General features: G+C 59.2%; 1 protein-coding gene across 1 annotated transcript; it reads left to right on the forward strand.

Moving 5' to 3' along the window:
• Window positions 1–1,616: 1,616 nt before the first annotated feature.
• On the forward strand, window positions 1,617–23,554 carry RORC (RAR related orphan receptor C; the record flags this gene model as incomplete). The annotated part of the gene is given in 11 exon segments (XM_013008295.2): window positions 1,617–1,656; window positions 12,470–12,555; window positions 12,851–12,992; window positions 14,384–14,902; window positions 15,086–15,207; window positions 16,650–16,782; window positions 16,965–17,072; window positions 17,226–17,336; window positions 18,826–18,935; window positions 22,883–23,035; window positions 23,037–23,554. Coding segments are annotated over 11 exon segments (1,638 nt in total), but the record flags the coding sequence as incomplete, so codon positions are not given.
• Window positions 23,555–24,581: the final 1,027 nt, after the last annotated feature.

Here is a 24,581-nt window from a genome sequence, read left to right on the forward strand (position 1 = left end):
GGGGGACGCCGCAGGGAGGCCAAGAGTGAGGAAGCAGCCACGCCCTGTGGGCTGCCCATGCCCCCACTAGCCTGGCACCTTTCTCCCCACCAGCCCAGGGCTATAGGGTTTCATTTCTGCAGAGGGATGGGTGCAGGGTGAGGCAGGGGTGGACAGTCAGGCAGTCCTGGGGCCCACAGGAAGGTCTGGCCCAGGGACCCCTCTGGGGGCAGGATCCAACTGCCCCATGCTTGCTCAGCTGTGTGAGTGAGTGCCCGAGCTGCCGAGCTGCAGGGCCACCTGGTGGAGGAATAACTCCAGGAGGAAGGGAGCACCCTAGGCCAGGAGTGCTCTCAGGTGTCAGGCTGGAGATGCCACGTCAGGGAGGAAGCTGAGTGGGGCCAGGCGGGATCAGGGGAGGCAGGAGGGGCCGGATGGAGTCACGCCCTCCTGGGCAGCCCTTCCCAGGTCCCAGCAGAGCCCAGGTCTGGCTCCACTAGTCCCCTACCCAACGCCCTATAGGGGACAGGCAGCTCCTGGGCAAAGGGACAGAGAACTGGACAACAGGAGAAAAAAGCAGGACAGGACAGGAGAGCAGAGTCCACCGAGGCTAGAGAAGGTACAGGGAACACTAGGCCAGGCTGCAGAGCCCGCCGGGGCCAGCAGTCAGGCCGCATGCTCCATGCGGAGCAGCTGTGTGATTAGGGATGTGGACGGAGGTCAGGCAAGGAGGCCTTCTTCCCAGGGCCTCCTTGGGTAGGTTCTTTATAAACTCGAACTATGCAAATGAACAACCCCAACCGTGCGACAGCTAAGGCTCCCTGGACAGTAGTAGTCACCCCGCTGGTCCTCCCTGACCCTCCCAGAGCTCCATAGATCTCTGCCCATCCTATGACCGCCTCCTGGGCCTCCCACTGCCTGGTCGCCCCGAGGCCCCAGCCACACCACAGCACCAGCAGCAGCTACGGGGCCAGGGTCCTCACCTCTGCAGGCCGGTGGCCCAGTGTCCAAGGGAGGCAGCACAGGGGGGCGGGGGAGAGGGGCCTGTGTTTTGAAGCTCTCCCCTTCTCTTCCTCCAAAGCTCCTATCACCCTCTTCCCGCCCTCCAGCCCTTTGGAAAGCCCCACCCCTACCCTGAGCGCCCAGATTCGTATCCACGGTGACTCAATGGACCAGACACTCGTGAACCTTCTAGCTCAGAGGCAGATGGACACATCCCTGCCCTCACAGAGCACGCCTTCTAGCAGGCGCCCGGTGCCTCCTGACACCGCTTGTCGCTGTTCCTGAACTCACTGGGCCAGGGCCAGGGCCTCAGATTCAAGGCGCTGTGGGTATGGGAGAAGAGGCAGGGGCAGAGGCAGAGAAGGCTTCCCCAGGGAAAAGTCCTGAGGGCTACAGATCAAGGAGTGTGGGAGGGAGAGGGACAGCTGGTGGGAAGTCGCAGAGGCCTGGAGCCCCTGGAAGCCGGTGGAGGGCAGGGCTGGAGGGAAGAGCACAGCGGTCCTGCAGAGGGTGGCCCTGCGCCTCAGAGAGCAGCCGCAGCTGGGAGGGAAGGAATGGGTGTGAATGGGGTGGGTACCCCCTGGCCCTGCCCAACCCCCCACAGGGCCTGCAACTTCTGACCCTGTCTCCCCCTCCTCTTCACAGAGCTGCTGGCTGCAAAGAAGACCCACACCTGTGAGTGGGGGCGGGGAGTGGGGAGGGGAACGGGAACTGGTGTTGGCGGGTGGAGAGATGGCAGAGAATTCAGCAAGGGCTCTAGGAGGTTCAGGTTCAAGGAGGTAAAGGCTGCAGGGTGGGTGCAGGCAGGGGTGGCAGGGGCTGGGGCAGAGGCAGGACCCCAGAGTGCAGTGGGAAGTGGGGCAGGGGATGAAGGCATTGAGAGAAATGGGCCAATGGGAGGCCGTAAAGAAGCCTAAGAGCAATGGGAGAGAGGGAGAGAGCCCAGTGTAGGGACCAGGAAAGGGGGCAGCCTGGAGAAAGGAGAAAGGAGAAGGGGCAGGTGGCGGCTGGAGAGTTCAGGGGGGCTGAGGTGGCCGGGCTGTGGGAGACCAGGACCCTGCGCCAGGCGCTGCGGTAGCAGAGCCTGGTTTGGTGTATGTCTCTGTGGTTAACACATCCAGAGGTGGGAGGTGCGAACAAGCCAGGAGCCAGGCTGTACACAGCCAGTCGGCCAGGGAGCAGGAAAGCCGCTAGGAAGCAGAATGGGCAGGGCTGCTCTGTGAGCCCCTGCTCCCAGACAGACTGCAGCCATGAGAAGGGGGCAAGTCTCTGGAAGGACTTCCCAAGGGTCACTATGGAGTGGGCAGCTTCCCTAGGGAATGTGTCAGCACATCAGCTCAAAGACGCTCCTGGTCTGTGGGAGAGACGGCTCCCCCAGGACAGCCACCCATACCTCCTCAACCCCAAGATTCACAGCCCACCAGGGCCATCTATAGGCCCCCTGGGGGGGACCACAGGGGGTGGGTGTAGCCTCCTGCGTTGTTTCCTCAGGGCCCTCTCTTGGATGGCCTCCCCTTGTCCCCGGGAGCTAGCTGTCATCCCTGCCTCAGCCCCCCCCATGCCTCAGTGCTGAGAAGGCTCAGAGGGCTGCCGCAGCACCGCCCTTGGCCCTAAGGCCAGCGAACAGGGCAGGAGGGGGGACGAGGGGGGACGAGGGGGGGCGCCACTCTCAGGAGGCTACATCCTCCTGGGTGGGGGGGTTGCTTGGCTCAGCACACTCCTGATCAGTGCCTCGCCTGCCCTTAGCCACAGGGCCCCACGGAAATGCTGAGCAGGGCCCAAGAGGGAAGCAGGTCAGGGAGTGACGTGGTGAGCTTGGGGAGGGGGGGGCCAGGGACTATATGTGGGTGGTAAGGGGGGGAGAAAAGGGGGCTGTTGGAGCAGCTGGAACTGGAAACTGCTAAGCCCCATCCCTACCCTTAGCCCCTCACCATAGAAACCTCACAGAAACCTCAGCAAAGACCACGCCCTCTTATTCCCTTCCTCAGCCTGGCCTCAGGGAAAGGGCCTGGACCAGCCGGGAGCTGCCAGAGAGCTCTCCACAGTTTGACATCCAGAGACTCCAAGAGGGGCTGGGGCTTCGCTCAGACCCAGAGGCTCTGGGAAATGGCCACTGAATCAGATAGCCCCAAAAGGAAGAACAACCCCCGCCCCCCAGCCCCAGAGTGGGCCTGATATTCAGGGACCCTCAAGAGTGAGACACCCCTCAGAGCAGGTGTGAGATTGAGAGGGCCTCTAAAATGATTCTCCACCCCCGCAAAGGACCCCCAGTCTCTACAGAGAGACCCACATACCCAGAGACTTCCCAAGCAGAGACACTCTTGAGAGGAGACATGAATCAGAGAAGCCCTCCCGTCCCCTGATGGGGATGTGGGGCCAAACTGCCTGGCGCCACCACCATGGACTGGCTGTGTGACCTTGGGCGAGTTACTCAACCTCTCTGGGTCTTACTGTCCTCATCGCTGATCTGGGGATCAGGGAACTCACCTCAAGAAGCTGCTTTGTGAGGGTTAGATAGTGGCTGTAAAATATTGGGAAACATGCCTGGCACCTAGTCAGCACTATTATTGTCGTCATCATCACCACCATCACCATCAATCCCCATGATCCCCATGCCAATTTTAGCAGTTTGACCCCCGAGGTTTCTGATGCACCAGCCTCTCCTGCAGAGTACTTTTCACCTGGTGACTATTCTTCCCACGGTCCCCTAGCCTGGGGCACAGGCTGTGAGTATAGGGAGGGGGCGTGAGTGAGCACCTGAGTGGCTGAGACCCTCCCGGAGCATGCCACACTGGCATGGCTACTGGCTCTCAGGTGGCACGTGCCAACACGGGGGGTGGGGGTGGGAGGGGACTTGCGGAGACTTACCTCTGGACACATCCCTGTCATCATCTAGCAAAGAGGGTCCAGCTCAGGACTCCTCAGGGTGGGTGCAGGGGCAGGGGAGCAGGAACCTGGCCCCAGGTTCGTGTTCGCTCCACTCTGCTTCCCCGGCCAGAACCACCCTAGCGGGTGGAACTAGCTCTTACCGTGAGGGTGGCTGTCACATGTGGTTTTGGAATTTTCCAACACCCCCTGTGATTGGCTGCCCCGCCCCTCACACCCTCCCCTGCCCCCCCCACTCTGCCCCAGGCCCAGATTGGCCACGTGGGGCGCCTGTCATCCTACCCGGTGCACCCCTGGGGTGCGGAGTCCAGAGGGGGCTGTCCCTGGGCCACCTGTGCGGTGCAGAGCTTAAGCCCCCCTCCCAGAAGCTCCAGGGGAGAGCAGGGTGCAGCGCTTGAGCTTGGGCTGACGCAGTGCTGAGAGGGTCTGTGCCCTCCCCCGTCACGCCCGGCTGAGCCACTCCATCCCTGGACCACCCAGCCCCAGCTGAGAAGGCCAAGTAGCCTGGGCCAGCAAAGCCAACGGCTCAGTCATGAGAAGTAAGTGATCAGGGCCACCTGGGGGTGGGGGGTGGGGACCCTGCCTGGACCCTAGTATCCCTCCTGAGGCCTGAGGAAGTGGGCAGTGAGGAAGGTGAGCACTTCGCCTGGCAGGGTGTGTCCAGGTCTCTTGGGGAGACTCAGGCGCTAGACGGGTCCCTTAGGGGCGCTAAAGGGGTGTGCAGGGACTCCGCTGCCCTGTGTTCTGGAAAGGAGTTCTCAGCTATGTGAGGTCCCTGGCCCCTCATGTTACAAACAGAGGCTGAGAGGCGGGGTGCTTTGCCCGCGAGGACACAGCTGGTAGTGGATGGAGGTTGCTCACCGACGGCCCTGGTTCTGTCTGGGCACCAACACGTTACGAACGGGGTGGGCAAGAAGGGGAGAGGACTCACTCGCTGTGCTCTGAAGCAGCAGGGCCGAGAGAATAAACTGAGGCCAGCAGGCAGAAGCCCAGCCTCCAGGCCTCAGAAACACCCAGTTTTCTGCCCATCCAGGTGTGTGAAGATCAAGTGGGTTCCTGCCCGAGTTGTGTGGTGGGAGGGGGGGGCGCGTGTGTGTGCATGTATGTGTATGTGTACCGTGCACGGTGTCTTCAGGTTCGGTTGCCCAGTTGACCGCGACAAGGCAGGACGATGGGAGCAGAACGTCTCTGGCCTTCCTTTCTTCCTGGCTGGGAGCCAGGGACCCACAGCTGGTGGGCAGATGTCCTTGTGCCTTCAAGCAGAGTAAGAGTGGGCAAGTCAGCCAGCCCCCTGCCTCCACCCACCCCCATACTCACGTAAGGGAAGCCGAGGACTTCCCAGGGCATGGGGTGAAGGTGGAAAATGGAAGCTCCGTGCCCCGATAGCCTGAGGCCTGAGGCCACACAGCCTCAACCTGGGGTCTTCCCACAAGCCACAGGAGGGAGGCCACATTGGATCCTGGAAATCTCCAAGGTCTGAGAGTCGAAAGAGCCCGCTCTGGGACCAGTGTGTCCCTGGTCGGCCCTGTGGTCTTCTGGTCTTCTCATCTGAAAACAAGCTGTAGCTGTTCTAAATCAATCCAACCAACATTACAAAACCATGTGAGGGCCAGGGCTCAGGAGAGGAGTCTCAGCCCCCCTGGGGCGTGGGGTGAACAGCTCCCATTCACGATGAGGGCTGAGCCGGGTCTCCCTTCAGTGTGGGGGCCGCCAGATTAGCTGAAATCCCCCAGACGGGAACAAGGGCCCCTCCTGCTCCTGTTCTCCTTCTCCATTCTCCCCATTCGCAGCAGAGCCCTGATCTTCCCAGAAGGGAGGAAAACAAACAAGAGCAAAACTCCCTGCCATCAAGCTGATTCTGACTCATAGCGACCCTATAGGACAAGGTAGGCCTGCCCCTGTGGGTTTCTGAGACTGCAGCTCTTTACCGGAATAGAAAGGCCCATCATTTTCTCCCGAGAAGCAGCGAATGGTTTTGATCTGCTGGTCTGACAGCTAGCAGCCCAGCACAGACCTGCAGTAACAGCAGGGCTCCTGGTCTTCGAGAATGGCCCTGAATGAGGGGATCAGCTTTGAGAAGCTAGGGTGGGCGCTCTTCAGAGCCTGGCGGGAGGGTAAGGCTGAAGGAGAGGCTGGGGTAGCGCTGCACCTTACCCCCTAGATCCCCACCAGCTTGCTCGGCAGAGAGAGGAGGACTCCTCCGATCTGGGGTTCAGTGCCACAGCTCTGGCCACATCGGGGTCTCTCAGAGCCCCAAGGTGTCTGCATCACCCACCAGCGAGTGACGGCCACCAGCACCCCTCTGACTACAGCTGAAGATGCCTTCACCCAAAGGCCAAGGGCCAGACATCCACAGGGCAGAAACAGACCCAGTCATAGAGAGAGGTGCAGAGGTCAAGGGCAAAGGACAAAAGTGTTGGTTAAACACAGGGGAGACAGTGATAACAGAGGGAGGTCAGAATGAGGAAATACCAAGACCAAACTCATTGCCATCGAGTCAATGCCGGCTAGCACCAACCCTATAGGACAGGTTAGCACTGCCCCCTGAGAGTTCCCGAGACTAATTTTGTAGGGGAGGAGAAAGCCGGTCTTTGTCACGAGGAAAGAACAGGAGAGCAAAAAACTTTGGGGCTCAAACCCTGGGGAGAGAGCTGGGGAGCAGAAGAAGGAAAGACCCAGGGAGACAGCGTGAGGGGCCCAGAAAGCGGGGCCGCATCACTGACGGGGCCTGAGTGTCACAAACGGTTTGGTTCCGTAACTCAGAGGTGGATGGTTCGAACCACCTGGTAGACCCACAGAAGAAAGGCCTGGTGACGCCTCCATAAAACACGGGTTAACCAGGTGCCTGAATGGACCGAGCAGCCAAGTGTTTGGGTCTTATGAGGTCCAGGCTGGAACGGTACAGGCTTCCGGACATGGTGACCTGCCGCTGGCATGCAGAGGCTGAGTGTCTGGTCTCGCCACCAAAGGGCATCCATGCATCTCACGCTGTGGGGCACGGCCAATGGAGAGCCTACAGTCCGGGTGGCATTAGTCCGGGATGGGGCAAAGGGGCGGCATGCTTGCCCAGGGGTGCAGAAAGAGAAGCCCAGGTCCCCAGGAAGCCACAGGTTCATCTGAGAAAGAAGCCAGGCCACGGGAGGGCTTCATACATGGCCCCTCCTGCCCTGCCTCCTCCTTGACCTTTCTTTTCATGATCCTTCCCCCAAAGCTCTGACCATGGAGAGACCCAGCCCAGCCCCAGGGAACTGATCTGGGCTGGTGTGGCCCAGGCACCCAGGTGGGGCTTTCCCACATCCACGCTCCCCAAGGAAGGCAGTCTTCCTGCAGCTGCTTCTCACAGCCCTTACCCCGAGCTCCTCCAGGGCTCAGGGAGGGTGGAGAGGTCATTTTTTTTCGGGAAGGGACGGGAACAGCGGAGACATTCAGGGCCTCTGTGCTGGGCCCTGGCCACTGTGCTGGGCAGGGGAAGCCGGGGAGCCGCTCAAGGGGCTGCAGCGTCCCATCCCCGGGCTTCCTCCGGTGAATCACCCGGCCTCCCCCACTCACTGCTTGTTTTCACTCCATTCTTTGTTTCCCCTCTTCTCTCCAGTCCCAGACTGCGGGGGTGGCGGGGGCACCACGAGGGGGTTTCAGGTGGCTGTCTGTCTGTCTTTCGTGGCCTTTCAAAGCCCCAGACTCTCCCTCGCCCACCTGAGTTTTAGCTTCACAATTTTCTCAGCCCTGGGATCTGAGTGTCTCAGCAGAAAAGTCTCCGGCCCCAGGCTGGGGGAAGGGCCCGAGGCCACCAGAGAACCACCCAGCCCCCCTCTTCTGCTCCCCTGTGGTGGCATCTACCCCCTTGGTTCCCAGTGTGGCAGAAGCCTGGGGAACTGAGAACAGAGAAAGGAGGGAGCTGGGGCCAGGCTGGTCAGCACAGAGGCCTGCCCGCTAAAGCTGTGGTCTCAGTGGGGAAAGGGGTGCTTAGGCTTAGGGGGGTGGAGGGGAGGCTGGGGCCTCCTTGCTAGTTGGTGGTCATTCGTTTCTCTCAAAAAGAGAGGCCTATAGAGACGTGTATAAAAGCCAGGCCACCCCTAACAAAGCAGTGGTCATCCACAAGAGTCCGAAGTTCTATGGAGGTGGCCAAGTTGTTCCACCTTGGCCCTGGAAGCCCACCTCCAAAACAGGGCTAGGGACAGGAGGAGGGGAGAGGGGAGAGTTAGGACAGAAGGAATAACATCTCTCAAGGGCTCCCTCCCCAATCCCATCACCAGCCCACATCCCCCATTCTCCTCTCCCCATTCTCTGGAGGGTGTTTGGGCGGCTTGTTCGTACAGGGCACAGAGCTTAGTGGTTGAAGGCACCAGGCCTAGAGGGAAGAGACGTGGTTCAAAGGCCAGACCTGCCACTCGGACCCTATCAGGCCTGCTCTCTGGGCATCAGTCCCTTCTCCCTTCGTCTGTAAATCAGGGACGACAGTGGTATTCCCTGCTCCTTAGGGTTGTTGGTCTTAAAGGAAAACGTTGGGGCCGGCGGGAGAACTGACTCTCGATGTGTCCATCTGCATCGCTGTCCCGCCGTCATCAGTATCCAGTGGGGAAAAGGGCAGCGGAGGGGAAAGGGCCCAGCTCTGGGCTGAGAAGGTGTCGGGAGGAGACGAAGACCCGTTCCTCACAGGGCTGGGGTGGCCCTGGGGTTCGAAGGGAGCGGGCGGCCTCTCTAGGTTGCAGCCCCTCCTCTGCTCCTACCACTTCCTCTCTGTGGCCTAGGACACCTGGATAGGGCCCAAGGGGTGGCTTCCTAACTGAGGTGGCTGAGGCCAGGCTTCTGGATGCCTTCAGAAAGCACTATCAATGAATCTCGCAGCTGTGAGCCAGCGGAGCAGAGGGGCTGCCAGGTGGAGGAGGAGGGACGACTTGGCCTCTACTGTATTTCCACTCTTAGGAACTTCTGCTGGGATGCTGGGGTGTGGTGGGGGTGGGGATCCCGCAACCTTCCAGGGAAATCAAACAAGTCGATTCAGTCTTATGTCTGCTTTTCCTAGTTCTAGTTCAGAACACGAAGTGCTAACAGTCAGGCTGGGCCATGGGGCAGATACAGGGGTTGGGTGCAGACCATCTGCCCAGCCCTGTGCCCCGGGAGGAGCTGGGAAAAATAGATAAATAAAAGTTGCCAGTTGAGTGGGCGCCAACTCCAATCACAGAGTAGAATTGCTGCATGTGGGTATCGTGCTTCCAATCCTCAGGGAAGCAGGCCGCCAGGCCTTTCTCCCGCAGCACCACTGTACTGGTGACCGGCCACCCTTAGTCTGCTCGGCACAGGGGGCCTTGTCCGGGAAGCAGGAAGAGCAGGAAAAGGCGTGTGAGATGGGGGGAGGGGATTTTGCAGTAGAACTGATGGTGATGATGTATATACAACTCTTTTTAATAGCAACTGGACTGTGACAGTGTCTGATATGTGGATTTTATAATAATAAAACTACTGGGGGGAAATGGAAAAAAAAGGGGGGGGGCAGGTCCCTTGCTATTCAGAATGTAGCCAGAGGGGAGGGCCACCAGTTACATGTTTCCAAACAAGCCCTCCAGACCACCTTGAGCAGGGAGGGCTTCCTCTGAGTGTCTCGGGAGAGAGTGGCCGGAGAGACCGGGGCCTTCCTTCCCAAGGCAGCGGCAGGTGCGGGGCACAGCAGGTATTCCTGTGGAAGTCAGCTATGCAGGGGCTAGCCTCTGGCTTCCTGACCTTTACTGGACTCTAGTTCCTGGCACGGGCAGGGCCTTAAACGGTAAGTTCCTGGCAAGCTAGGCTCCCGGGCAATCGTCTGAGTAATCCTGTGATTACTCAGCTCCCCCTCCCCAATCTGGGTTCTCACCATCCGCCGCGGGGCCTGAGGTTGAAGGTGAGCTATTGCAGGTGTTTGGGTTTGTTTTATTTTGCTTTTATTTTCAGCATCTGCCCACTGCCACACCACCGTGTCAGTCCCCTTCCTCTCCCCTCCTCCACGAGTCAGCTATGGCGCATGCGCGTACTCCTACTTTCTCTTTGAGGGGCAGATCGATGAGTGGTAGGGGAGGGGAAGGAGGCTCTGAGGGTGCTGGGGGTGTACATCATGGGCTGGGCATCAGTCCAGGACATGAGTTGGGGTTTTTCTGTTTGAAGGGGCTGTGTCTCCATCTCTGGGCCCATGCCTCTGTTTGTTCCCTCTCTGGCTCAGAGGCGAGGGGCCTCACGCCCCCTCACAGTGGTCCTGCCTCTCTGTGCCTTTCCCACAGGGCACCTCTGTCTGTGGTCCCAGCCTCTGCCACCCACCAGGCATGGGCATGAGTCAAGGAGGCGCTTGACCCTGGCCACATCTTCGGATGAGAAAGGCAGGGCCTGACGCTGCTGTGAAGTCCTTAGGGCCAGGTCAAGCAGCAGGTCAGGCCAGGGGCAGGGAGACGTGGCTGGGGTCACCCATGTGGTCAGCACACACACGCACACGGATGTGGCTCCTGGAGAAGGGATGAGGCCGGAGGCCTGTGGTTGACTGCTGGGCTGGGGTCCAGGTTCCCACTGTGGCTTGGCCTCCTCTCCCTCCTGCTTACTGCTCTGGGTGAGCCATGCTGGTGTCTCTCCTCCGTGCCTGTAGGGCCACTGAGCAAGTGTCCCCACAGCACTGGAGGAGGAAGGGCTGGGGCAGGAGCAGAATCTAGGGGGCTCCTTTACCAGTCCCTTCTACCAGCTCAGTTCCCTGGCCTCCCCTCCCCCTCCCTTTCCTCCAGGCACAAGCTCTCCACAGCGGGCATTGGACTGTAGCTCAGTCTAGCTGACGAGGGCACCGGGCTCTAAGAGAATCTCAGAGGCTTGCTGGGCAGGGCACCCTTGTTTTCCAGCCCCCTCCCAGCCTACCGGTCACCTCTGTTCTCCCTTCCTTCCTGTGCACTGAAACAGGTGCCTAATTTCCTGGAGAGAATTGGTATTTTACTTCATGTATTGGAAAGTTGGTGGGAGAAAGAAAGGACAAGCTTGCCTGCCCTCTGGTCTGGGGTGGCCAGGACTCACTGTGGGTGCTGGGGTGGGGGGGGCGCAGTGGGGTTGGGAGTCAGGGAAAGGAATCCAGTTTTAATGGAGGGATTTGAGACACCAGAGGGCTGGGTCCCCCAGGAAGCGGGCTCTATCAGCTCCAGGCTGGCTGTCGAAGGAGGTCTTAGGAGGAAAGAAATGGTGCTCAGAGGAGCCCTGGGTCCAGGGATGATCACCATTCCACATGACATCCGCCGCAGGACTACAAGTGACCGGAGTCCAAGTCTGGGGCTCGGGGTACACCTCACAGGAATGAGGACTTGCCCTCTTGGAAGCCAAGATGGGTCAGAAATAAGGGGGAGCCTAGACCACAGGAGGTGCGCCCCCTCAGAGGGGAGATGGCAAGTTAGTGAGGGCACTGAGGAGCCCCTGCTTGCCCTTGCTAGTGCTAAAAGCACCTGCTCACCAGGGACTGCAAGCTTTGCCCAATTCCCCTTCAAAGACTGGTGGGGCGAGGCCTCCCGTGGCCCCTGGAACTCAACAGAGTAGTGGACACAGGCAAAGATAGGACAACAAAGTTGGGGCCGTCGGTGAAGGGGTGGGGTGCAGGGCAAGCTGAACTGGGCCCAGCAGGAGAGAGCATCTGGGGTCGTGTCCAGTCACCCTCCAATGTATGTGCTTGCACATGGCATGTGTGTGTGCGCGCGCGCGCACACACACACACACACACACACACAGGAGAAACAAACATGCCCATGGGTATGTGGTGTTCCCCCAAGTCATGGCCCAGGACAGGCTGACAGAAAGACACCCAGGAGAACCGGCTGTCTGAATGTTGGCCAGACCCTTCTCCCCCTGCCCACAGGTTTCTTCATCTGTAGAAGACAAGCAGAACAGGGGGTCTCGGGGCCCCATGGGTTTTCACACTTGTGATCTATGCACACCTAGTGGGACACAGACGCCCAGGTACACACTCGTACATGCACTGTGCACAGCCAGCCTCTCTCCACACCGCCACTCAGGCAAGAACCCGGCTGGGCTCCATCTCGGGCTTGTCCCCAGCCTCTGGGATGGGGTCCTGCGTGGCAGCCTGTCCCTCCTGAGCCCTCGGCCTCAGTGAAGCCCTCCGCCCCCCTCCTTGCCTGACAGAGGGCGCTGGCTTCCTTGTTTGGCCCCTGCCCTGGGCATCGAGTCTTCACAGCCCCCAGCTCACCCTCCACACAGGAGCAGGGCTCGAGGGGGCAGGGCATGACGGAAGCCCCTTGGGCGGGAAACAGGTGCTGTGAGGCAGTGGGGACCCCTGTGTCCCCAAGGGGGAGGGATGCAACTGGGGCTTTTCAACTTGAAAGGCTGTGCAGGTGTCCTTTCTGCAGCTTCTTTCTTGGCCCCCATAGAGTGGATACTCCTAGCTCCCTCCTTGGCACACACCCCTCCCCCCCACCAAAAAGGACAGCCAGCTCCACAGCCCCTTGCCGAGCAGCATGGTCTTACTTCCCCTTCCTTACTGCATGGGGCGAAATGGCCAGCTGAGCCCATTGGAGACCAGGAAGAAGCGCCGTGCTGGGGGAGGTGGGGTGCTGCCGAAGAGGGGCCAGGCTGACGACCTTCTCATTCCCTCTTTCAGCACAAATTGAAGTGATCCCTTGCAAAATCTGTGGGGACAAATCATCTGGGATCCACTACGGGGTCATCACCTGTGAGGGGTGCAAGGTGAGTTAGGGGCGGCCTTCGCGCGAGCACGCCCATGCACAGTCTCTGCAGAGGTGGGGGCGCATGAGAAGGCCTTCCACTGGGCTCAGGGTGGTCTCCCGATGGGGAGCTATGGGGGCAGGGGGCCTGACCTAACAGCCCCTGGCTCAGGGATGCCATAGCTGCACTGGGGAAGTAATTGCAGGAGGAGGACTGAGCCAGAGTTGTCCGGAAGCCGGACCCTGTGGGGTGGAGGTCCTCAGGACTGAGTGGGCCTGGCTGGGACAGGCACGGAGTCTCTGTCTGCCTCGCCCAGGGTTTCTTCCGCCGGAGCCAGCAGTGCAACGTGGCCTACGCCTGCACCCGTCAACAGAACTGCCCCATCGACCGCACGAGCCGAAACCGGTGCCAGCACTGTCGCCTGCAGAAATGCCTGGCCCTGGGCATGTCCCGAGATGGTAAGGCCACACCGGCAGCCACTCGGCCTTTCCTGAGGCTCCCAGGGAGGCAGCCCGGCCCCTGAACCAGCCAAACTGGCCCGCCTGTGGTCAACTCGCCACTCTCCCCTCTTCTCCCACACTGCCCACAATGGGCAGGGGAGGGTCACACCAGGGGAGTTCTTGGGCGCCTTCAACGTTAGGCTCTGTTAGAACATCCCAGGGACCCCGGGGTGGCACAAACTGACGCTCTAGGACTAGTTGAGAGGTTGGCGGCCCACAGCCACCCAGAAATGCCTTGGAAGACTGACCAGGAGATCTACTTCTGAAAGGTCACAGCTTGAGCCCTCTGGGGCAGCTGTCCTCCGCAGACCAGACGTGGGTGGGCGTGAGCCCCTTAGCAACTCAATGGCAACTCAGAGCACACAGCAGGCCGGCCTGGCCTTTCCCCCACGCCTCAGGACGTCTCGTGTGTTCTTCCTTGGGATGAAGTGCCCTCCCTCCACCTGCCCTCCGGCCCAGATCCCATCCGGTGTCCAAACCTTTTCCTCCTGCTCCCTGGCTCTAGCTCCTCTCCCTTCTTGGGCACTGGTCTGTGGCTGGCATGGAGCCAGAGGCAGCTAGAGAGCCACCCAGGAGGCACAGAGGGGGTGGAGGGGGAGGGCTGGCGCTCCTGGTGCCTTCATCCACCTTCCTCACCACCACCACCACCACCACCTTGGACAGGCCCCTCTCCCCACCCGCGCCCACCACACAGGGAGCCCAGGGGGGTGGGGGAGGCATGAGGTGAGGGGGAGCCAGAAGGAGCCTGTCAGCACTTTTCAGTGCCCAAAATAACAGAGCGAAAGGAAGCTCACAGGGGTGCCGAGGGGCTGTGCCCCCACACCTGGGAGGGGTCGGTGGGGGGGGGGAGCAAAAAGGCAGCAGAAGAGGATGTTCAGAAACAAGCCGCGCAGTCTGGGTTGGGCTGTGGTGAATATCTAGGTCACCCGGGAGCTGCAGGCCTGACCACAGGGAGACCTGTGTTCTCTGCACTCCTCTTCCTCCGGCCCTCCCAGACAGGGAGGAGGTGACCCCAATACAGCCTGAGGGCCTCCACTTGACCACCCCCAGCCTGGGGGCATTCCTGGAACGTGACCCCCGGCAGAAGCTGGTTTAGAGTTGGAGGTGTGGGCTCTGGGCTGAGATGAGCAGGGATCTGATCAGACACCCCCACAGATGCCACCAGGAGAGAAAGGTGGGCCCAGCCAGGATCCTCAGCGCTCCCTGAGGGGCGGCTCTGGGGAAATTCTGAGCACAGTCAGCCATTCAGGGGGCACCAAGCGAATCCTGAGTTGATCGCAGTGCCCCGTTGTCCCTGGCCTGTGTCATGTTCTCCTGCCTCAAACCCTGAGCCCTCAAACCTGTTCCAGCTGTCAAGTTCGGCCGCATGTCCAAGAAGCAGAGGGACAGCCTGCATGCGGAAGTGCAGAAACAACTGCAGAGGCAGCAGCAGCAGCAGCAGCAGCAGCGGGATCAAGTGGCCAGGACTCCTCCTGCCGGGGCCCAGGGAACAGACACCCTCACCTACACCCCGGGGCTCCCAGACAGACAGCTGCCCCTGGGTGCCTCACCAGACCTGCCCGAGGCCTCTGCCTGTCCCCCTGGCCTCCTGAGAGGCCCAGGCTCGGGGCCTTCATATTCCAGCCACTTGGCCAAGGCAGGGCTCCACGGGGCTTCGTACCACCTCGACTACAGCCCTGAGCGGGGCAAGGCCGAGGCCAGAGAGGGCTTCTATAGCACAGGCAGCCAGCTGACCCCTGACAGATGTGGACTTCGCTTTGAAGAGCCCAGGCATCCTGGGCTGGGGGAACTAGGGCGGAGCCTGGATGGCAGTAGCCCCAGTTTCCGAGGCACCCCTGAGACACCCTATGCCTCCCTGACGGAGATCGGTGAGCACCTGGGGAGGGGGAGGGGGTCGCGAAGGTGAGGGAGGGGCTTCCAAAGAGAGCCCTCGAGCAGCAAGAAGGGAGGGAGGCTGCAGAGTGGGGGTAGCCCTGGGCTGAGGCGTCCCTTGTAAGGGCAGGGGCAGGGGCTGGCCACGATCATACCCCTGCCTTCCTCCCCTGGCCCAGAGCACCTGGTGCAGAACGTGTGTAAGTCGTACCGGGAGACGTGTCAACTGCGGTTGGAGGACCTGCTAGGGCAGCGCCCCAACATCTTCTCACGGGAAGAGGTGACCAGCTACCAGAGGAAGGTGAGGTGGGGGACATGTCAGGAAGGGTGGACACCCACTGCCAGTAGGAGGGTCCAAAGATGGCTCCAGGTACACAAAAGTGGACTCAGGTGGGCCCAGGTGTCACAGACGGGTGTCTGTGTCCCCACCCACCTAAAGTACGGTGGTGTGTGTGTGTGCGTGTGTCTGTGAGAGAGAGAGACCTGTGTGTTGTAGGTCTAAACCAGTGGTTCTCAACCTTCCTAATGCCACGACCCTTTCATACAGTTCCTCATGTTGAGGTGACCCCCAACCATAACATTATTTTCGTTGCTACTTCATAACTCATTTTGCTACTGTTATGAATCGGGCGATCCCTGTGAAAGGGTCATTTGACCCCCAAAGGAGTCACAACCCACAAGTGGAGAACCGCAGGTCTAAACCCTGGCAGATCGGTGAGCTTTACTTATTAAAATTTCACTCAGTCTCTCTCCTCCTCCATTAATAATAGCAATCACTGTAATTCTGACAACCACTGGCCGAGCACTCCGTCTCTACCAGGCACTGCGCTGGATGCTTTACATAAACTTAGAGCCACCAACCAAGGCGCTTGATGTTTAGTCCTGTTTTAACTGACTGGGAAGCCTAGCTAAGGATTGGCTGTGCTGACAAGACTTAAGGGTGGCCGCAATGCTCACGCCGTCTCCTAGCATGCTCTGCCGGGACCCCCTGGGCAGCGGGAGCATTCACTTGGTGCTTAACAGGGCTTCACACTTGTCCTTCCTGGTTCTGACTGGCTGAGGAAGCCATGCTGAGCCAGACCAGAAGTTACAACCTGTGCATTCCTGGAAGACCAGCCATGACTAAGAACATCACGGGTTGATGCCGTTGGAAACTTAATGTCCTTTTTAGAAAATACGTGCCGCATATGCAATGCACAACAACCAGGGCTCTTGACTGGCAGAGTCTGAAACAACGGTGCCCTGCTCGCAGTGGGCCGTGATGTTCTGAACATGTCACACGCCGCAGTCCTGGCAAGAATCCATCATTGGGCTCCTGACAGGGCCCACCAGGCCGCTTCTTCCCCAGGGTTGACCTGGAATTCCTCACGTCCCAGTTATTGCTCTGGGCACCCACAGCTTTGCACATGCATATCTGTCTCAGGCTCATTCTTCAGCCACGAGTGAACGGATTCAGCCAGTTCAGCATCCTCCTTGTTTAGACCTTTGGGGCTATTCTTAATGCCTGCTCTTGGAGGGCAGATCTCTACCTCCTTGGCTTTTGTCCTCTCCCACAATAACTCACACAGTGCCCGTGCCCCTAGCTGAGCTGCTCGGTGGCTGACTGGCAGGACTCGATCCCTGTGTGTGCATTCACGCCAAGAATGTGCTGGGAAAGTCCCGTGGTGGCAGTGTAGGTGCTGGGAAGGCTTTGGGGGCATGGGCACATGCAGGGTGACCACGGCCGCTCCTCCTTCTCTGCAGTCCATGTGGGAGATGTGGGAGCACTGTGCCCACCGCCTCACCGAGGCCATCCAGTATGTGGTGGAGTTCGCCAAGAGGCTGGTGGGCTTCATGGAGCTCTGCCAGAATGACCAGATCGTGCTGCTGAAAGCAGGTTCGGGGGGCCGGGCTGATCACGGGAAGGGGCTGGGCTTGTAGAGGGAGGTGGCCTGAGGAAGCAGGGACATCAAGGGGTGGGGCGGGGGGTGCTGAGGAAGCGGGGGAGACGAGGGATGGGCAGGAAAGGTTCCCCTCTTTCCTGACACTGTCCCTGTCCCTGTTTGTCCTCACGGCCAGGAGCCATGGAAGTGGTGCTGGTCAGGATGTGCCGGGCCTACAACGCCGACAACCACACGGTCTTCTTTGAAGGCAAATACGGAGGCGTGGAGCTGTTCCGAGCCTTGGGTGAGGGGCAGGGGGGATGAGAGAGAGGAGTCTGATGCTAACCCCCTCCAAAGCTTCGTGACCTGGGACGATCGATCGTCACAAGCGCCCTGGGCTCTGTCTGTCATCTCAGCCACCTCGTTCATTCTTCCCCGTTTCCACCCCCACCCCCAGGCTGCAGCGAGCTGATCAGCGCCATCTTTGACTTCGCCCACTCCCTGAGTGCCTTACGTTTTTCTGAGGACGAGATTGCCCTCTACACAGCCCTGGTTCTCATCAACGCCAGTGAGTGAGGCTGGGCGCAGGCCTGGGCCACTCAGGCATGGGGGACATTGGGGACCCTGGCCCATGGGGCTGGGGAAGGGAGACGAAAACCACTGCCGTCCAATGGGTGCGAACTGCTGACCTTGTGGTTAGACCAAGGCATCACCAACTACGCCAGCACCGGTCTTCAGCGCCAGTCCTTAGGAAGTGGTTAAGACTGGGGAATCGCTTTAAATAGCAGTCTGAGCCCCACCCAGCATTGCTGCCTGGGGAGCGGGCGGGGGGTCTCATGGCAATGCAGAGGGGCTTCTGGGAGGAGAAGAGTGGTAGAGGCGGGGGTGCGTGCGGAGAACAGGCCCGGGCGCTGTGTCACTGAACGAGCCGAGGCTGCTCTTTGGAGCGGCCTGGTGAGCTTCCGAGGCTGCTGACGCCAGGCTGCCCCCTCACAGAGACCTCTGGGTACTTGGTCGGGGTGGGGGGCGTGGGAGGGCAGCCTGGGCACCCACGGAATTTCAGAAGCTCCCCCAGCTGATTGCCATGTGCTGCCCGGGTAAACTCATTTTAAGATGGTGTGCCTGGAACGGAGCTCCTGGGTGAGCGAGAGAAAGCAGTTAGTCTCAAGGTTGGAGGTTCGAGTCTACTAGGAGGCACCTCAGGAGAACGACAGCCTGGGGGTCCCTTTCTGAAAAGTCAGGCATCCGGCACCCCGACGCGAGCACTGTCCTATCCTGACACACCTAGGGTCGCTGTGCGTCAGAATCGGACTTGACAGCAGCAGGGGGAGGAAATGACTATGGTGTCAGCCTCCACGGGACATTCCCTCCAGGGAATGGGGTGGGCTGAGCTGACCCAGCCAAATGTCAAATACACACAGAGAACCTAGGGGGAGTGGGGGGAGTTGCCGCCCTGAGCTTGAAGGTCAAGATTATCAATCTCCTGGCTCTGCCACGTGTACAGACCAAGATGTGCCCCCAAGCCTGGAAATAAGCGCTTGAAAGAGCTTGAAGGGGTTGTGCGGCAGGAAGCGATGAGGCCGGCTGGCAATCTTACGGAGCTGGGGCGAACGGTGGCTTGTGTGTTGGGCCAGCCACAGAAAGCGGTGGAGCTCTGGTGAAGCCCTGGGGGACAGGTGGGGGGTGAGCCTCACTGCGGCTACCTCCCATCTGCGGTCATTGTGGCTGGAAGAGGTGATCTCTTCCAATGCCACCCCCCCACACACACCTGCAATAGCAGGAAAGGGCGGTGTGCACTCAGGGCACCCGAGAGAAAGCGGTTTGGAGCTGGGGAATGGGAAGTCTCGTCCCTTTCATCCCTCCCTTCGTTTTTTTATAAACTGCTAGCCAAGCCCACGGCCCCAGAGCTTACCATGACCAAATGCAAAAACCACACACCCCACCGCCGATGGGAAGGCCTCTGTCTAGCACTGGTGGTCCCCAAGATGTGTCTCAGGGGTGCAAGTTTCATGTCTGTGCTCTCTCTTGTCCCTGCGATGGGCCCATCCGTCCCTCAGGCCGGCCTGGGCTCCAAGACATCAGGAAAGTGGAGCAGCTGCAGTGCAACCTCGAGCGGGCCTTCCACCATCATCTCTGCAGGACGCACCGCCAAGGCATCCTGGCAAAGGTAAGGGCAGCCCCGGGGGAGAAGAGGCCATGCCCAGCCAGGTCTGTGACATCAGGGCTTGCAGGGCCAGGGTCTAGCGGGACAGAGGAGGGAACGCCCGTGTGTCACACTGGGTTTGGGAGCTTGCCACTGCAGTGGGAACAGAAAGACTGAGCAGTCGCTTCCGCCCCACGGGAAATGGAGAGCCTGGAATTGGGAGGGGCCTCTGGGGAGCAATTCCATTTAATAAACCGGCGCTTAGCCAGCAGCTACTTGTACGTGGCGCTGTGGAAAGATACAGAGATGCTGGTTCTCACCCCCACGCAGAGTTCATCAGCTACTAAGAAGAAAAGCCGCCTGTACCAGTGGGTAGTGCCGAGCAAAAAGGGCCGTGTGATGCAATCACGGTGTAATCAGCTAAGTGCTTTTGCAGATACGAGGGGGCTGCAAAAAGCTCGTGGACACAAAACCCATTAGCTTTTCATTCCATGTGTTCCATGAACTTTCAGAAATACCCTTGTACGCGCTCTCGCCCTCAAGGACAACAGGCAACAGGGCAGGTGCTACGGTCTCTCTGCAGCTGGTAAGGAGGCTGCACGGACCTGTTCCGGTGTCTACGTGCAAGATGTGATACGTGCAAGATGTAATCCCAGTGCCCTGTCCACCGTGTCCCTCCACGCCCAGGATGTTACTGTGATAGGAGACTTCGGGGGACGGCATGAGAGCATGCAATAGAAATAATAATAATTTGGGGGTAAAAGGGGTGAACTATAAATGCTTCCCGGGCAAAGTAGCATTTAAGATAGGCCAGGAGAAAGGCCGCGGTTCTGGTGGCGTGATGGTTAAGTTTGTGGCTGCCAACCAAGAGGTCGGCAGTTCGACCTCAGCAGCTGCTCCAGATGTGCTGGCCTGCTGCTGTAGAGTATACCTGGGAAGCCCTGCGGGGCAGCTCCACTCTCTCCCGGGGGCCCTGTGAGTCAGCATCAACTTGGCAACAATGGGTGTGGAGTCAGGGCTTTATGGAAGATTTTTTACCAGGCGTCAGTGGGGACGGGACAAACATCCCGGGTTGAAGGGGCCAATATGAATGAAGGGAAGAGGTCAAAAGCATACACAGAGAATCAAGTTCGTGGTACATCGTGACTGCCGTTTAGGCGCCAAGAGCTGGGCTAGATGGATGGGGAACGAAGAGGAGCCGAAGGTAAGCCTGAAAATGAGGTCAGGGAAAATCACAGAGGACTTCCAATGCCGACGGAGGAGTTCAGGCTTTATTTCCAGGCAATGGGCTGCATCAGAGGCTGGGGGAATGATCGGACCAGCGTTATTATTTAGGCGACTTGGAGCCAGCCCACAGGAACCGCTGATGTCATCATTCAAGCCATGTCTGTTGGGGCCTTGCTTCGTGCCAGGCACCGTGCTAGGTGCTGAGGAAACAAAAACGGGGTCAGCAGCAAGGCTGTCTGTGCTCTCACGAACTCCCAGTCTGGCAGGAGGCCTGGAGGAGGAGGAGGAGGAGAGACTGGAAACTGGGGGAGCAATTGAGAGCAAATTGGGTTGGCTCCACCCTCAAATGTTATTACCAAGTTAGTCCAGCGGCTCCCAGTCCCTGGGTGGACTATTAAGGTGGCCCCCGACTCCACCCTTCCTGGCCCTGCAGCAGCCACCCTGGCTCTTTTAAAGATGGGCACAGCCACACGTGGCCCTATAGTCCTCGAGTCTCCTACTGCTGCCTTTCACACGAAGAGCACATGGGCAGTGGTGGTCAGGGCGTGTGTCCTGACTTCTGTCTCCCCTGCCGCCTCCGGCACCATTGCAGCCACACTGCCGTCTTTTCTCAAGCCAGCCCCATCAGGGGCTTTGATAGCTGCCGGTGCAGCTGCCTGCAGACGTCCTGCATCCGTTTTTCAAGGGGCTTTCTCCAGCAGGACAGGGTCTCTCTGACCACTCACACACAGAGGCTTCTGCCTCCTCCACATACAGGGGCTCCTGCCCCTTGTCCTACTTTGGTTCTATTGATATATGACTCATTATCTGACATATCTTTTTCATTTCGCGTTCCTCACCAGAATCTAAATTGAAGGGAAGTCTAGATGTTTCTTTTCTTTTTTTTTCTTTTTCCAAACGATGGACCCCTAGAGCCCATCGCAGTGTCCAGCCCAGAGGAGTTGCTCAACAAGTAACTTGAATGATGATGGGAAGCTACTGCCGTTGCCCAGTGCAACTCCAAGTGAAACCAAACCAAACCAAGCGCATTCCCATGAGTCGGTGCCTACGCACAGCGAGCCCACAGGACAGGGTAGACTAGAACTCCCCCACCACCACCACCCAGTTCCCGAGACCGTAACTGTCCGTGGGGTTAAAGGCCCCGTCTTCTTTCTCCCTCGGAGTGGCTGACCTTGCCTTGGAGTGGTTCTCAACTGTTGTCCTTGCAGTTAGCAGCCCAATGCAAACCACTTGGCCACGATGGCTTCTTCTAAGTAAAACAGCAGGGATGAAAAGACAGGAATTCAAGAGACGCCAAGGGCTTCCCACCCTGCCTCAGCTTTAAGATGCTTAGCTGTGGGCGGAGAGTGGGTGGGGTGCTGGTGAGAGGGGTTTTTGAGCTTCACTTGGTTATATAGGAACGGGTTGCAGGTAGAGGGTGATCCTCGCCTTTCCCCAGTGAGGTCTTCCTTTGTCTCCACGGGCTCTGCTGCCCTTTCATTTCCCCTCCGGCAGAGAGCTGCCAGCAGGCTGCCTGCCATCCTCATCCCTGCTCCGAAATTCTGCTTCCTTCAAAGAGACAGTCACTGACCATTTGCCAAGTACCCGGCACTGTGATGGGGACAAAGGACAGGGAGTTGTAGACAGACACAACATACACAAGCCCCAGTCCTCGGGAGTTTAAACGAGGGGGGGAGGCAGACAATCGGATCTTTGTACTATGATGTGGTGAGTGTAACACAGAAAAACACCTTTAATCCAAACTGAGGTGGTTAGAGAAAGGTTCCCACGGGCATGAACCCTTGAAGGTGTAGGAGAACCAGCCAAGCAGAAGCAGGGCTGACGGGCGCTCCAGGTCAGGGGAGCGGCATGTACCAGGGCAGAGGCATCTCCCGGCCATTGCCATTCTGACTCCTGTGGCCCTGGAGGACAGAGTCGAACTGCATCTGTGGGGTTCCAAGACTGTAACTTTATGGGAAAAGAAAGCCTCATCTTTTTCCCTCTGAACTGTGGATGGTTTCGAACAGCTAACCTCATGGTTTGCAGGGCAACCTATAACGCATGCAGAATGTCACAGAAACGCACTCGACGGTGAGCATAACGTATGAGTTCGCAAGTCCTGCCTCACTCCCTGCCATGAGTTGTTGATGCTGACTCATAGCAAACCTATAGGACAGAGTAGAATTGCCCCTGTGGGGTTCTGAGGCTTAACTCTTTACGGGACCAGAGAGCCTCGTCTTTCTCCCACGAAGTGGCTGCTAGTTCAAACCCGATAACCTAGCAGTTAGCAGCCAATACATAACCCACGACACCGCCAAACCAAAAAACACAAACTCACTGCCCCGGCGGGCACCGATGACGGGTAGAACCACCCCTGTGAGTTTCTGAGACTGCGTCTCCTTCTGGGAGTAGAAAGCCCGTCTGGCCTCCTATAGAGTGACTGGTGGTTTCAAGAGCTGACCAGCCCGACTTGTCACCACTACACCGCCAGGGCTCCTTAAGGAGTCAGCAGTCAGCTTATTTTAGGAGTAGAGGAGCCTGACATCAGCATGCACCTGTCTGTCCCACACCAGTTCTCACCTGTCTCCAGTTTGCCGAGCCCATCCATGCCCTTCAGGTTGCCCCAGAAGTGCCGTGGGGGTGGGGGGTGGCAAGGAAGGGTCTCTTAGCCCAGGAAGAAGGAGAGGATCTCCTGCCCTGGGGAGAGAGAGAGGGGGTGGCTTGGGCTGAAATGGCGGCCCCGCCTTCCTTATTCCCTGCTTCAGCTGCCGCCCAAGGGGAAGCTGCGGAGCCTGTGCAGCCAGCACATGGAAAAGCTGCAGACCTTCCGGCACCTCCACCCCATCGTGGTCCAAGCTGCCTTCCCCCCGCTCTACAAGGAACTCTTCAGCACTGACACGGAGGCCCCAGAGACGCTGGCCCAGTGACCTGCCCCAGAGCCCCCTGGCCCTCCTACCAGGACCGCCTTCTTCCTCAGCCTTTTCCTTTCCTGTGTCGCCTGGAGGGTGGTCCCCACAGGTTCTCAGGGAGTGAGCAAGTGCCAAGACTGGTTGCTGCCCACACACTTGCCAGGCAGTGAGCTGGCGGCTGGCGGGTGTAGATGGAGGGACACCAGCTCTGGTCTCAGCTCCGTTCTGTCTCTGTTCCCACTTCGCCCCCAGATTCGGGGGAGTGGGCAGGGCTGCAGTGGACTGGGATAGAAGGACCTCTAGGAGGGCATCCTCAGGACAACCAGGGGGCGTCCAGGCCTCCCTGGATGAAGGCATCTCAACTGTGGACTCCAGAGCTACGAGTGAACAAACGGGTCTTTGAAATACCTCATTGCCTCTCCCTGTGGGCTGTGTGCTGGGGAGACGGAGCCAGCTCAGAGGCCAGCCGGCGGCAGGGGAAGCCCAGAAGGAACTGTGTATACCGTAACACAAATCGGCATCTTCAGATTTCCTGCCTTCCTCCTTCCTCCTTCCTCCCAGCCTGGCAGGGGAGCAGCTGCTGGGCATCCACCTGCCCTGTTCCCAGGCCTTGAAAAAAAAAAAAAAAAGACAGACAGACAGAAAACTAGATCTGTTGAGGTGTGGAGGGTAAAGGTGGGAGCAGTGAACATAAGGAACTGGGGTGGTGGTCCGATGGGCGTGGGGACAGGGAACCTGGAAGACCACGTGCCTCATGGTCACTTCACGGAGGGTCATATGGCCCATCCACACCCAGGGGAGGCGCATGCAGACGCAGCCTGCCGTAGTGCAGGTGGGCAGACACAGTTAGTTATCACACACGGGGTCTCTCATCTTTGGAGTCGCAGCTCAGGGGAGCACGGGGGCTCCTGGGAACCCTGCAACTACGCAGCTCTGTAGACACATGTCGTAGACACCCCTGCCTCAGACCAGCGGTGAGAAGCTGGGTGGCCTCAGGGAAGGATTCCAACCTGAGGGACATCCCCCACCTCCCAGCTTTCAGTCATGCTTTGTCCACCAATAGACGGGATGGAGGGGGGGGGTGAACGCTTTCCCAGCTGCCAGCGCCGTGTCCAACCACAAGCAACCCCAAGAGGAGGAGGGATGGCTGGACACTGGCCAGGAGGCCAAGGACAGGTCCCTGGGGGACTTCCCCGGCCCTGCCCTCCAGCCGTGCCCCCATGCTGAAGAAGGCCGAAGACACAGTCCCACCCTCTGACTGCCGAGAGGGGAAGGGTCCAGGGCCAAGGCCTGGTCTCCAGCCTGCTCTCTGGCCCCAGGACTGGGTTTATTTTCTAACTGTGAGCCCTCCCTGCCCAGAGGGAGGAACAGCAGGTGGGGGGAGGGCCGCTGCATTGTTGGTCTGGGGTCAGGGATCTAACATGTGCCATTCTTTATGAAAGGATTCTAGACAGAGGGGGTGGGAGGGGTATACGACGGGTGGGGGGGGGGGCGGAGTGCTGAAAAAACTGATCTACATGGCTGTCCCCCACACCCCACTTTCCAGCCAGCCAAT

Source organism: Echinops telfairi, unplaced genomic scaffold, assembly GCF_000313985.2.
Source record: "Echinops telfairi isolate 266 unplaced genomic scaffold, ASM31398v2 ScPeMD7_5805;HRSCAF=6673, whole genome shotgun sequence".
Classification (NCBI taxonomy): domain Eukaryota; kingdom Metazoa; phylum Chordata; class Mammalia; order Afrosoricida; family Tenrecidae; genus Echinops; species Echinops telfairi.